The sequence below is a fragment of the Labrus bergylta genome, chromosome 9 (genome assembly GCF_963930695.1).
Source record: "Labrus bergylta chromosome 9, fLabBer1.1, whole genome shotgun sequence".
Lineage (NCBI taxonomy): Eukaryota > Metazoa > Chordata > Actinopteri > Labriformes > Labridae > Labrus > Labrus bergylta.
Window position 1 is genome coordinate 16,426,887 of NC_089203.1, and position 13,264 is coordinate 16,440,150.

At 43.1% G+C, this 13,264-nt stretch overlaps 1 protein-coding gene across 33 annotated transcripts in view; it reads right to left on the bottom strand.

Moving 5' to 3' along the window:
- LOC109990510 (protocadherin alpha-C2) overlaps positions 1–13,264 on the bottom strand; it is a 196,522-nt gene that overhangs the window by 14,467 nt on the left and 168,791 nt on the right. For 32 of the 33 annotated variants that reach the window (XM_065958484.1, XM_065958483.1, XM_065958488.1 and 29 more), the window contains exon 2: positions 981–1,045. In XM_065958484.1, the coding sequence (XP_065814556.1) occupies positions 981–1,045 (65 nt within the window). Of the gene's footprint in view, positions 1–980; positions 1,046–4,383; positions 7,293–13,264 lie in introns of those variants that run through there. The other variant, XM_020642651.3, reaches the window with a different exon arrangement.

Genomic DNA, 13,264 nt, shown 5'->3' on the forward strand with positions numbered 1-13,264 from the left:
TCAATTGTTTTAGATGTTTTAAATCAAATGTAGATAGTATTGTGTTTCATCATATACTAATGTAACTATCAATCTAATAGCAACGTACTGTACATACAATTCTAAATGTAATTGAGTAAATGTGTATTATAATTATTTAATTCCACCCTTTTTTCCCTCAGGACTGAAACTACATACGAGCAATGGCTGGCAGAAAAGAATAATTCAAACAACCTTCCTGGAAAAAGCGAGCAGGTGAACCTAAATGTCTCACCTGGCTCTCTATAACAATATGATTTGGGCTTTGAAGACATTAATAAATGTTGCCTGGCAGCCAAATCATAGAGACACTCTGTTAATCTTTCATGTTGAAATGGTTTATTCCACATCACCAAACTGCCTACCACTGTATATTCACCACCCTCTCTCCTGGGCTCTCGTGCGACTAAAATGGATTTAGTGAAATGTCAAGAGTGGATTAGACTGTGTGGTAGACCTCAATGTCAGCTCAACATCATCATCATCATCAACAACAAAAAGCTTCTTGGTAACAAGCAAGCAGACTTTTTAGTTTAAAGTTATTCTCACTTGGTCTGTACTGCAGAGTGACAGAGATTGTAGCTTTGAAATGTCAAAAGACTGACTTGCTTTCACAACCATCACTTCTGATTGTACAGTGCGTTCTTATGGTTTACATCTGAAATTGTGGATCATGCCTCAATGGAATCCTGAAGTTGAGTAGAATATTAGACGATATGTTCACCACTCCCAAAACAACTCTATACTTGTCTCTTAATAAAATGTTCGGAAGAAGTGATTAGGATCAGTGTTAGGAAAGCGGGTGGTGCTAGGTGAGTAAGAGAATGGGGCAGGATTTGGTTATTTTCCCACTCTCATCATGTGACACAATAGTGGGACAGTCTTATGTTCTTTAACAAAAACCTAATGAAAGATATGGGTGTGGTATGATGGGAAATGGAAAAAAAAAAAGGAGTTCTTACCTCTGCATTACACCGCCTGCTCTCAGGGAGGCTGAATATCTCCAGTCCCCACTCTGCACTTTGGGCTGCAAGAGAGAGTAAGAGGAGTTGAGTCTTAAGTACAGGCGAAAACCAATACCAGTTCATTAATAAGTCATGGGAAGAACTGCTAGTGCATGTGCGTCACACACACACACACACACACACACACACACACACACACACACACACACACACACACACACACACACACACACACACACACACACACACACACACACACACACACACACACACACACACACACACACACACACACACACACACACACACACACACACACACATACAGAGCCATGGTAGTGACAGCTTGCCCCTGTCTTTGCAAAGAAGAAAAAGATGAATTGTATTGTGTGGATGAACATATCTTCTTCTTCTTGGCCACTTCTTCACAAACAAAAAAAAACCCACAAAAAAATATTAATCAAATGACCTTCAGAGATTTAGCAGCCCAATGACCACGGTACTGTGATATGTAGGTCCTGAGGTTACATGTCCCCGGTTTGTCCCCTAGACCAAGCTTGTTGTGCTACAGTCTACAACCATGGAAATCATGCAGAACTCTTCTGTATCTTTTGATGATGTGTTATAGAAAATTCCATTGCCTTTTGTATTTTTCCGCTATCCCCCTACGCCCTTGTTTATCCTGCTTCAGTATATAAAACCTCCTCTCCTGTGCTTTTCAGTTCCTTCATCCTTAATCTGACACATCTCACCATGGTTACTTAAGAGCCTGGTCTACATTTTAAGATTAAACCAGCGCCATCCATAATTTCTCTCCTGTGAAGGTCACAGGTGCAGGAAGGAAGGGAAAGGGTAGATAGAGGGCAGATACAGCATTAACCCCCTGAGCCCTGCATCCAGACATGGACACATCACAACAGAGGGATGAATAGGGGCATTTTAGGGACACCATTATAACCTCCACCTGTTTGTACATGTTTAAGCTATGGTAAATTATGCTTAAACACCAATATAAGGAAGAGACAATAAAAGAAAACCTGACTAAATGAGGTCAGAAGACATTCATTTGTTTGCAGTTGAGATGAAACCACATAGCCGATATCATATTTTTTTTTTTCTATGATCTCAATATGAATGATTGACAGAAATAAAACAATCTGACCAAGAACACGATTATTTCTGCTTGGCCATGCAGTTCAGATGAGACCCATTTGCAACCCCATTTCCTTTCAGATATGACAGATGTTCACTTGCTGCTGAAACCGCATTGACCTCTATGAGTCTGCAGTGGACATTCATCACCCTTGAAATCCAATATTTGGTCTTAATGAGAGAAGCCTGGTATTCCTCCTGGAGCCATTCAAACACAGCAGAGTGTCTACAGGGATAGAAAGCACTGCAACACTGAAGACACTTATCCATACTAGAAACTCAGGGTACGCCTGATTATTTGAGGAAAATCACTCATCAAAAGGCAATCAGTGCCTGGATTCACAAGTAAAATTCATTTTCAAAGGGTGCTTGTTGGGCATAAAAAACTCAGTTTCATAAAAAGGAGTGAGGCAAAAAACAACCAAAAGCAAAATGAGAGCAGATTGTCTACAAATGGGGCTAAACGGATTTGCTAAATGTGTGTCCTGTTGCAGCATGGCAGTGGCCAAAGGGGGAGATCTGCTTGTCCGTATGGTGTTCATGGGGGTAAATAAAAACACACACAGTTGCACAAACACACTCATGATACAAGCATCTGGAATCTGAACATGTTCACAGTCTGATACAATCTTTAGGGAAGATAGACAGTTGTAAACAAAAAGCAAAGTCAACAAAGCTCTGACTCATACTGAGGATGATAAATCGATGCAATTCATTCTATTATTTTAAATAGAGAAGAAATAGGAGCACAAAGAACAACTCCATTGGGTATTAGTGTATTCATTTCCCCCCCTCGATGTACATGTTTAATAAAGGAGTAAGGAAAGCGTTTTGTTTGGCCACTCAATCATTTTCTCGCCTTTTCTCTCCACTCTTCCCTCTCCCTCTGAGTGAATGCTCCTAGCATGGATACAGAGCTTACACCTCCGCCATCACCACTGTGTCCAATCACCTTTCATCCCCTGCCTCATCCACGCAGAGCCAGCCAATCCAAGCAAAGTGCTGAGAAACACATCGCTCCCAGTTAATTACATAGCAAGAACAAACATGACTGGCATTTAATGAGGAACTTGTCACGTGATAACAGAACAATTACCTTAAATATTTCCCTGCTCATCTTTTTTATCTCTTATATTCTCTGATATCCTTTACTGCACTGCAGAGACAGAACTAGGCAGGCTCCGGGGAAAACACTATTAGGCAGAAAACAGTTCATTTTTGTTTTATCTAAATAAAACAGTTTGAATTACTACATCCAGAGATGATGAAAACAACTGCTTATATCCATCAACCTTTTACATTGAATAATAATTCCATGAAAGTAGAAATGAAGCTCTTATCTTAATTAAACTCAGACACAGTCTCTTCCTCATGCCAGCATTTTTCGCCAATTCCCAAACTCTGGCTTACTGCTCAGTACCAGAGAGGTACGTGACCAGAACAGGGTATTTTGGTGCAGTGGGATTGGTGGCCCTCGTAGCTGGCGAAGACTGCACTATTTCCCAGACTTTACCTCTCTATAGAGATGACAAGTGAATGCCCTCTGGACTTGAAAATTGTTGCACAGAACCCACAGAAGACAAATAACAATGCCTGTGTGGGGTCATAGGTGAACAAACTACTGAAATATTCTATTTTGGAAAAGAGATTGAGGTAACAGGGAACAGAGAAAGAGTCAAAGAGGATGATTAAAGAAATAATCCATCTACAACTGTAGCAGGTGTGAGGCATACACAAAGATGCCAAATCCAGCAAGTCAGAGAGCACCCACCTACCCACTCAAATAAATACACAACCAAGAAAAGCTACCCACACTTCTGCATGCCAGCTTTCTATCTAATCTCAAAAAAGAGACCTGAAGAGAAGTGACACTTAATTTAACGCCAAGTAAAGGTTATAGATGAACCTTACACATAAACAAAATGGGCTTTCAGATATGTTAAAGATTCTACATAACTAATACAATAATGGAAGTATTGCACATCTCATTCACTTAGAGCAAGAAAAAATTAATCTGAGAAAGCTGCAGGAAAATAACAGTTTTTGAAGCATCCCAGGCCAGAAGAGGATCTCAGATGCTTCAGCAGCTCAGAAGCTATAAATGTCAAATGCAATCCTACTGCAAGAGCAACGCCCAAGAGCAAAACCTGTACCATGAGAGAATTCTCCTTTATGGAGCTTGTCTGCTTGGATGTTATTTACTATTATGAGGCAATCAAACCTGAACACATATTGCAGAGGGCACACACCTGAATGGCAGTTGCATCCGGCATACTGAGACGCCGTACAAATAACTGGCTCTGTCCGCTATGACTGGTGACGTAGCCCGAGCCCCATGTGCCACTGTGAGGCCGCCCCGTGTTGTAGAACATAAAAGTGTCACTTCCTGATGTAGCAGTCAGACATGTCTTGTAACAGTATGTTTTTGTCAAAGATCCGTTTCCCCGCACTTCAATATAATGCGGTTCCACTTTGAGGTCACGGCGCAGGGCCACATTGCTGTTTTGTTGCACTCCACCAACAACACCTCCTCCTGCACCTGCACCTGCAACTGCACCTGCACCTGCACCTGCACCTGCAGATGCAGCTGCAGCTCTTCCTCCACCGCCACCTGCTGAGGTGCCCCCCTCAGGCACACTCTTCTTGGACACACAACATGGGGAGCAGGAGCCAGGCTGGGTGCAGTAGGCATGGCAACGCACAATGGCCAACACGAAGATGGTGACCAGGAACACGAAGGTTGTGGCACAAAGAGCAATAATGAGGTAGAGGGTGACATTGGAAAACATGAGAGGGCTGTTGGGCCTGATGATGCGCTTGGGGTCAGGGACCAACTTCGGTGGGAGCTCCATCACGTGCACATGGATGGTGGCGGTGGAGGAGAGCGACGGGAGGCCGTTATCTCGCACCAGCACTGTCAATACAAAGGAGGTGGAGTTGTCCTCTATGACCCGCCTGGTGGTACGGATCTCACCTGTGTACTCATGCACCTTGAACAGGTCAAGGTCTGCATTGGTCGGGCCTAGGGAGTAGAGCAACCAAGCGTTCTGCCCAGCATCACCATCCCACGCTGTTACCTTACTAACCAACACTCCTGCTTCTGCATTTTTTAACAGTGTCTCTGTGGTGCGGCTCCCATTGGCAGGAGGGTAGACTATCCTGGGTGTATGGTCATTATGATCCATGATGTAAACATACACTGTGACAACACGGCTGAGGGGAGGCACACCATTGTCCTGGGCTTTAATCTGAAAGTGAAACTCTCTCAGCTTCTCAAAGTCAAAGGCTCGCAGAGCGTAGGCCTCACCTGTATTAGGTTTGATGCTGACGTAGCTGGCTACAGGGATACCATGGTTGTTGTCATTGAGGACAGTGTAGGTGATGCGGGCATTTTCTCCAGTGTCAGCGTCTGTGGCCTTGACAACACAGAGAGGTGCACTTGGGGCATTGTTCTCTGTAATATAAACAGTATATGAAGTTTGTTCAAAGCGAGGTGGGTTATCATTCACGTCTGCAACGTCCACCTTAAATGTCATATGAGAGGACAGAGGTGGAGTGCCTCCATCCACAGCGCTGACGGTGACATTGTAGGATGAGATGGTTTCCCGGTCCAGGAAGGCAGACGTGACGATGGTGTAGTGGTTCCGGAAGGACTTTATCCTAAAAGGCAAATTGGGCATGATCTCCAGGGTGACCTGTTTATTTAGCACAGAGTCTCGGTCGTTCACACTGATCAATGCTACCACTGTGTCAGCCCGAGCGTCCTCGCGTACAGGGCTGGAGAGTGAAGACAGCACAATCTCAGGAATGTTGTCATTTACATCCAAAACTTCTACAACTACTTTACAGTGCACTGCAACTGGTGATGGGCCCTTATCCATGGCCTGTATATACATTTCATATGAGTTTGTCTCCTCATAGTCTATATTATTTTTCACACGTATTTCTCCTGTGTCTGTGTCCATGGAGAACATCTGTCTGACTCTTTCTGGTGTGTAACTGCTAAAGGAGTAAAAAACTTCACCATTTGAGCCCTCATCAGGATCTGTTGCGTTTAACTTGATTACAAGTGCGCCCTTGGGAGAGTTTTCAGATAGTTTTATTTTATACACGGAGCTGTCAAACGCAGGCACGTTGTCATTGGCATCAAGGATGCGGACATTGATTTTGGCCGTACCAGTTCTCTGCGGGGTGCCTCCGTCCATAGCTGTCAGGATTAGCTGATGAGAGGGCATCTGCTCGCGGTCAAAGGGCTTTTTGAGAATCAGCTCGATGTGCTTATTATTAGAGAAGGGTTTAATGGTGTCTAGAGCGAGGTGGTCGTTTGGGCTGAGGCGGTACTGCTTCACAGAGTTGGAACCGTCATCTGCATCCTGAGCTCCCTCGATGTGGAACCTGGACCCGGTGAGAGCGGACTCAGACACCTCCAGCTGATATTCATCTCGAGGGAACTGGGGCGCGTTATCGTTCACGTCCACAATCTCCACCTCCACGTTGTGCACCTCCAGCGGGTTCTCCAAAACCACCTCCAAGTTGCGTGAACAGGTGCCTCCAAATTCACAAACTGTCTCTCGGTCGATGCGGTCACTCACCACCAGCTTTCCAGTCTTGTGATTGATGGTGAAATATCTGCGGCCACTGTCCGACGTGATTCTGATACGCCTGGTAGAAAGTTTATTCACGTCCAGACCCAAATCCCGTACAATGTCACCGACAAGTGCTCCATTCTCCAGCTCCTCTGGGATGGAGTATCGAAATTGTGCATTTGTAAGGCCACTGAGAAGGAAAAGAACAAAATAAAAGCAAAAAGGCACACTCTCCTTTACACTGTAACAGCATCGCGCCGTCACAGCCATCGCAGGAAGGCAGAATTTGGAGACGGGTTGGAGAAATCTTTCCGCCTTCTCAGCTTGCTGTACGTCCCCACCCGCCTCATTAAAAACGGGGAAATAGTCCGCGCAGAACTCCGGCTATGTGCAGGACGACCACCGCATCCTCTCCGGTGTCTGTTTAAAGACGTTTTTCTCCTGTGCATCCATGTTTGCCTCTGCTGTATTGTTGTTTTTAAATTTCTCTCTCCTCCAAGCAGAGCTGACTTTCACTGATGCTGCCTATTGGTCTCCCTCTCTCTCTCTCTCCTCCTGCGATGTGGTGATGGTGTATGTGGGCAAAAAAAAAGGGGGGGGGGGGGATTCGCTCAAACGTTGCTGACTGCATTTCAGCACCTCCGATGAAATGATCGAGCACCCTCATAAAAAAGCCCAAAAGACGATAAGACTCCGGAGTTTTATCAGTAAACGAATCTGAACGCCAAACATGAAGCAGTCAAAGTCATCTGCACGCTGATCTCGTTTCAATTAATTCGACACAATCGTCCCCCCTGTTTTTTTTTTTTTTTTTTTTTTTTGTCAGCGCCACCGCCCTTTTCATTGTGCGCTGGGAAACTGATTTATGAACCAGCCTGGAGATTAGATTTATACTCGCTGATGCAAATCAACGATTGCATCGGGACCCTCCAAACTGAGAGGCACATTTCGGATATATGGTATTACCACATTTTAGAAAACAGACAAACATATTCAACCAGCTGTGCAAAGATTTGTTTTCTCTCGAAAAGACTACTGTAAGCTTTGCTGCAGAAGCTCTCACAACAAGCCATGGGAATCAGAGAGAAGGACAGCTACGTTTTCAACAGCGGTGTTGAAAGCGTGTTATAGAGGAGATCCTGTGCCAGAGAAACAGGGGGGTGGGTCCGACTGTTCACCCTGTGTATGTTTATCTGTTTACGCGTTTGAAACAGAGAACCCGGAGAACCCTTAAAAATCTGCATGTTGTCTTCCCCTTCATTTTATAAACCTTCCCTCACGGTGTCAGTTAACGAGAAATGGGTGCTGCAGACAGAGCCCTTTGCGCCACAAGTTCATTCACACAGGGCACACAAAGCATGTGACGTCATGAGTGGAGACGACGCCTGCCTGGTCACAGACAAGATGCTCCAGATGTGACCCCTTTTTACATCTGGCAATAACACGACGCTGACCACACTAGCTAGACAGTAATAGTTATGTACGCAAAAATTAACCACAACACTATTTGCTTAAAAAACAAACAAAGAGTAATTATGTGGAAATGATTTTGGTCTTGAAATCCTTAATTTATAACTTGATATAGCATTAAAAAAAACAAAAAAAACAAGTTAACAGCTATCATGTATTCTGAAGTTTCAGTCTTATGTGACAAGATGAGAAACACACTGACGTTCACTTTTCGAAAGTAGATGTTTTGAATCTATAAGCTGCAGACAGACTCAACAATGCCTCCATATAGAGTAGCAGGTGGTGACATTAACCCCGAAATCATCCTGTTCTGGCTGTATTCCAATTACTCCAGTCTCAGATCCGATACCTTTACTTAATTTTAATTGGATTTGAGTAAATAGCATGTGACAAAATCCCCTACGCAGTACACAGTCAACAGGACAGATCTGCTCACACTGTTCAAAGGTATTTTACTCAATCTCAAGTTTATTGAAGAATAGATTCGGAAGAGACTCCAAGATCAGAAATGTAAAAAATCTCAGGAAAATGGAGGACGGACTCGTGAAACCCAGTGCCTTACGGATTGACCCTGGCCACTAGGCCAAAGCTGAGCGTCTATCGCCCACATAATCTTTTATCTGTCCTAGTGCGCTGCCCACACCCAGTCTGCCCACAGCGATGACTGCTCTCAGCCTCTTGGGAGACGAGGAGAAGACAGTGAATCACTCTTTTGCTGCTAGTGGATGGGGAGATATAGAGCAACTTTTCACACTGTAAGGCGAAGAGAAGGAGGTGGAGAAATGGGGAGATGGTGAAGCAGCCAAATGTCCATGAAGGAATACAAATTATTAGAACTAAAAAGCCTAAATGAATGTTAAAAAAAATGTACTTATGATTGGTTAATCTCTAACAGTATGATAATAATAGATGTTGCATGTTGAACTCTAAATTAAATCATGTGAGTCCAGATTTTTGCCATATTTGCAGTTCATCTGGAAAACATTTTCAAGGTTAACCCTGCATTATTATTCCCATGAGCAGTGGTGATAACAGAGAGTTTCTTTCAACCAGGGCTGACAGTCTCTGATGGTCTGCATATACTGGCTGCCACACTGACCATGACATTTAGCAGATTTACCCGCTGGGACGTGTGGCTCTCTGCGTTTGTCAATTCCACACAAATGAAAACAGGCAAGGTTTATCTCATCAGAAACAAACACAGAGCTGGATTTACACAAGACCTTTGCACCTGCTCCCCCACCAACTCCCACCCATCCACCCACCCAGCAGCACAACCAGCAGCACAGATATGAAAACATGTTTCATTGTTACAAAACTCAAACCTGTTTAACATATGCCCATCTGTTTCAGCGTTAATTGCATGTCGCTGAGCTGTGACTTGTTTATATTTTACTCAAGAGAGCTGCAGATAAAGCTATCATCAGTATTCCACCTGCAGACAGACGCCTGTCACACATCAACAAACACTAATTTAGAACAGCTAATTGGTTAATTGGTGTTTAAATTTGATTCAATTCAAAGGTTTTATTCCCATTAATGATTACATTTTTGTCAAAGCAGAAAATAATTACAGAAATCATACATGACCTTCACATTTGTTTTATTCTCAATGCCTTCTCCTCTATACAGTATTCTCTCTTTTCCCTAGCAGTCTCTCTCTTTGGAGTTTCTCAAGCTGCACCTCTGTCAGATAGCTGCTGTTCCAGCTGAGGGTTAGCTAAGGGGGATTTTGGAGGGTTACGTTACAAACACAAGTGTCCATGCATTTTGAACACTGAATGATCATAGACAAGTAAATGACTAAAAATTGAAAAAAACTGTAAAGTTTTCCTTGTGGTTAAGAGAGATAATGCTGATTTTGAATAAAGCTCAGACTCCCTCTTTGTTCTCATTTTCAGCCAGAACATTCTAACACTCCCCATCACATCAATTATGCAAGATGGCCACCATATTAATAACACCCTCTTTGCTAAGACTCAACCTCATTAATACTGTAAGCGGCCACTCAAAAAGCTATTCATATTACTTCCCCTAAGAGTCTGTTATCTGGAATCCCCCCCAATTTTTAATGAGTCAGATGACAGCAGAGATCCACAGAGGAACGGGTCAGGGCTGGGCTATCATAAAGCAGGATTCTTTATATTGCTGTCTCAGTCAACTACACAGACATACAGAGGCGGTCTGGTAAACTCAAAGACCTAATTTGTGCTGGAAGGCGTGCATGCACAATCTCACACACAGATAGACACACATGTACACACACAGTGCCAGTTTAAAAAACAAACGTAACAACATGAATAGTATCAGAGGACATAAATATTTTGTCTGAATGAATGTGAGAACATATTTTTCTGTAGTATTTTGCAATCAAGGACTTAGATACAGATGCACTGACTGCAGGGAAAAGGAACATGGCAATGCTGAAATTATACAAACACTGCTGGCAGGTAATCCTTATTATTGGTTTACTTTCAAGTATTTAGATAAATAGGGAAATATCATAACAACAGTAGTCTGAAACTACAGGCCCTTGGTTTGTCATAATGGTTATTTATCTTAGATTGCATTACAATGTTTAATGTACACACGCACACTCTCTCACACACACACACACACACACACACACACACACACACACAAACATATATATGGTATTCTAATTTCTCTTCATGCCAGTTCAAGGAGCAGAAGAACAAAGAAGACATAACTGTGTTCTGTCGTGTGGGTGGTCTGCATCATCTATGGTGTCAGGAAATGTGTTTACAGATTTATGAAATCAAAAACGATGCCCCAAAATGAAGCACATGATAGTCAGGCTTTTTCTTAGAGGAGTCAATGTTGCATTCAAAGGGGGTGTCTTTTAAAACTAAGTATTTTAAATATAATGGCCCTGGTTGGTGTGGTTGTGGGATTTTTTAAAATCTTTAATCAAAAAACATTGTTGTGGGTAAGAGGAACAATCTTAACATTCAGCAGCCAAACCTACTGTCATTAAACAAAGGCTTCATTCAGGTCTGCTCATGTTTTCCTTTGGTTATTTTTTAGGCATAAAAAAAAAACATGAACTATAACTGAAAATGAAAAAAGTTGCTTCAATCTAACCTTGGTAAAAAGGTTTTTTTTAATTTATTTTTTTAAAAAAAGGTTAAAGTGAGTGCTAGCAGCCCTACAATTTCAATCCCACTCTAGGGGTGGGAGAGGAAGGCAGAGGCTTCAGAGGTGGGACACATAGTGAAATTGGTCCCTCTGTTGGAATAAATCGGTAGTACAAGGGTTGGACACGTAATCCTTACCCCAACTGCCCATCCACACAGGCTTTCTCATTAAGCCAGAGCACTAAAGCATAATCCCTGCTATGAGTGTGCGTGTTACAGAGAGAGAGAGAGAGAGAGAGAGAGAGAGAGAGAGAGATAGAGAGAGAGATAGAGAGGGAGAGAGAGGTAGGTAGGATGGGAGAGAGAAAGAGAGAAGGAGGGCACAGACGTCAGACTGCAGTGGATGTAATTTTCTGTCTTGTTTTCAATAGTGACCGCAGTGGATAAAGAAAGAGAAGATAGGGCAAGGCACCCCCCTAGAGGTGAGATGACAAAGCACTATAAAGCAAACTAAGTGTGAAATCTACAGAATCACTGCTTGTAAACTCTACAAGAGCCAGTCATACGAGCATTTATCAAACCAATACCTAGACAATTTAACATTATTTAATACAAATAAACAATATGAGGGGAGATTCTAGAGCAAGATGTTGCAACCTAATCACTTTGTCTCATTTGCTAATGTTTAACTTGACTAAAAAAAGGAAATATGCAGAGAAATACAATTCTAAAATTGGTTCTAATACTAAGAAAATGCAGTGTACCTTCTTCTCATCCCACTTATATGCATGAGAATGTTCCCATTTTTAATCCCCAAAACAAAGCCCCATGGTAACGACAATCCTTTACTCAGGTGGACACAGTAAGCGGCTGGAGGCTGAATTTTCTGTGTACGTTTGTTAGTGCTGATCCCTTGTGTACCAATTGCTTTCAAAAAATAAAGGGCATGAGAGAATGTTAGCAGCAAAAATCCCTCCCTTGGGGTCCTTGTGAGGGTTAAACTGCTCCTTGGTTGTCCTGGTTCAGCCTCTGCATAAATCAAACAGATTCTTGTTGTGGCACTGAACAAAGCTATCAGGAAAAGCAGGCAGGCTTTGGATACTTCCCTCTTTGGATGCCCTGGCTTTGTATCCCTGCCGGATGGGAGAGGATGCAACCCGCAGTTCTGAGCATGACAAAGCTAATCTAATGACTGCAAATACATCCCGATGCCACTAAGAGGGAGCATGGATGGAGGACTGGGTTGGTGGAAGTGGGAAAGAAGGGGAGGGGGTTGGTGATAAGTTCTTCCTTTTATCTGTGACCAATTGTAAAGCTGTGATGTTCTCACTCAGCTGGAGGGCATGTATTTAATGTGTTTTTTTGTCCATCTCATCCTCAGAAGCTCCAGTTTCCTCACTATCTCATGCTCAAGGCTGGAGTCTGAGCTGCTGTGTTTGTGACTTCCACTAAAACCCTCTTCCTTTTTTTTCTTTTTAGAACTGAATCTCTAATCTCCCACACTTTCCCTCGCCGGCTCAGTCGCTCTACCCTTCATCTGACTTGGCATTTCTGCTCAAGATGATGCACATCTTTGGTTGGCATCTTTTCCTTTGTCTCTGTCTCTCTCTCTCTCTCTCCATTTTTCCTGCCTCCCATTGTGTCCACCCTGTTTCCTTCCTGCGATGCATGCTGGGATAGATGTGTGGGTGGGGGGTGGGTACATGCTGGCAGCTCCCTGCAAGCAGACTAGTTCATCATTTCATTACGGCTTAGAACAGTCTCCATGGCAACCACAGACAGCAGTATCCTCACTCACACATAGGACACACCCTTGTGAAGGAGAAAAACAGGAAGTGCTACACATGATGTGTGTGAGAAAGACAGACATGAAGACTGATATAGAAACAGAATTAAACACTTTTCTGTGTTTCTGTCATTTTGTATTAAACCTGGTGGTAAGGACGTCTCTACATCATGTTTTGGGTCCATCTGCA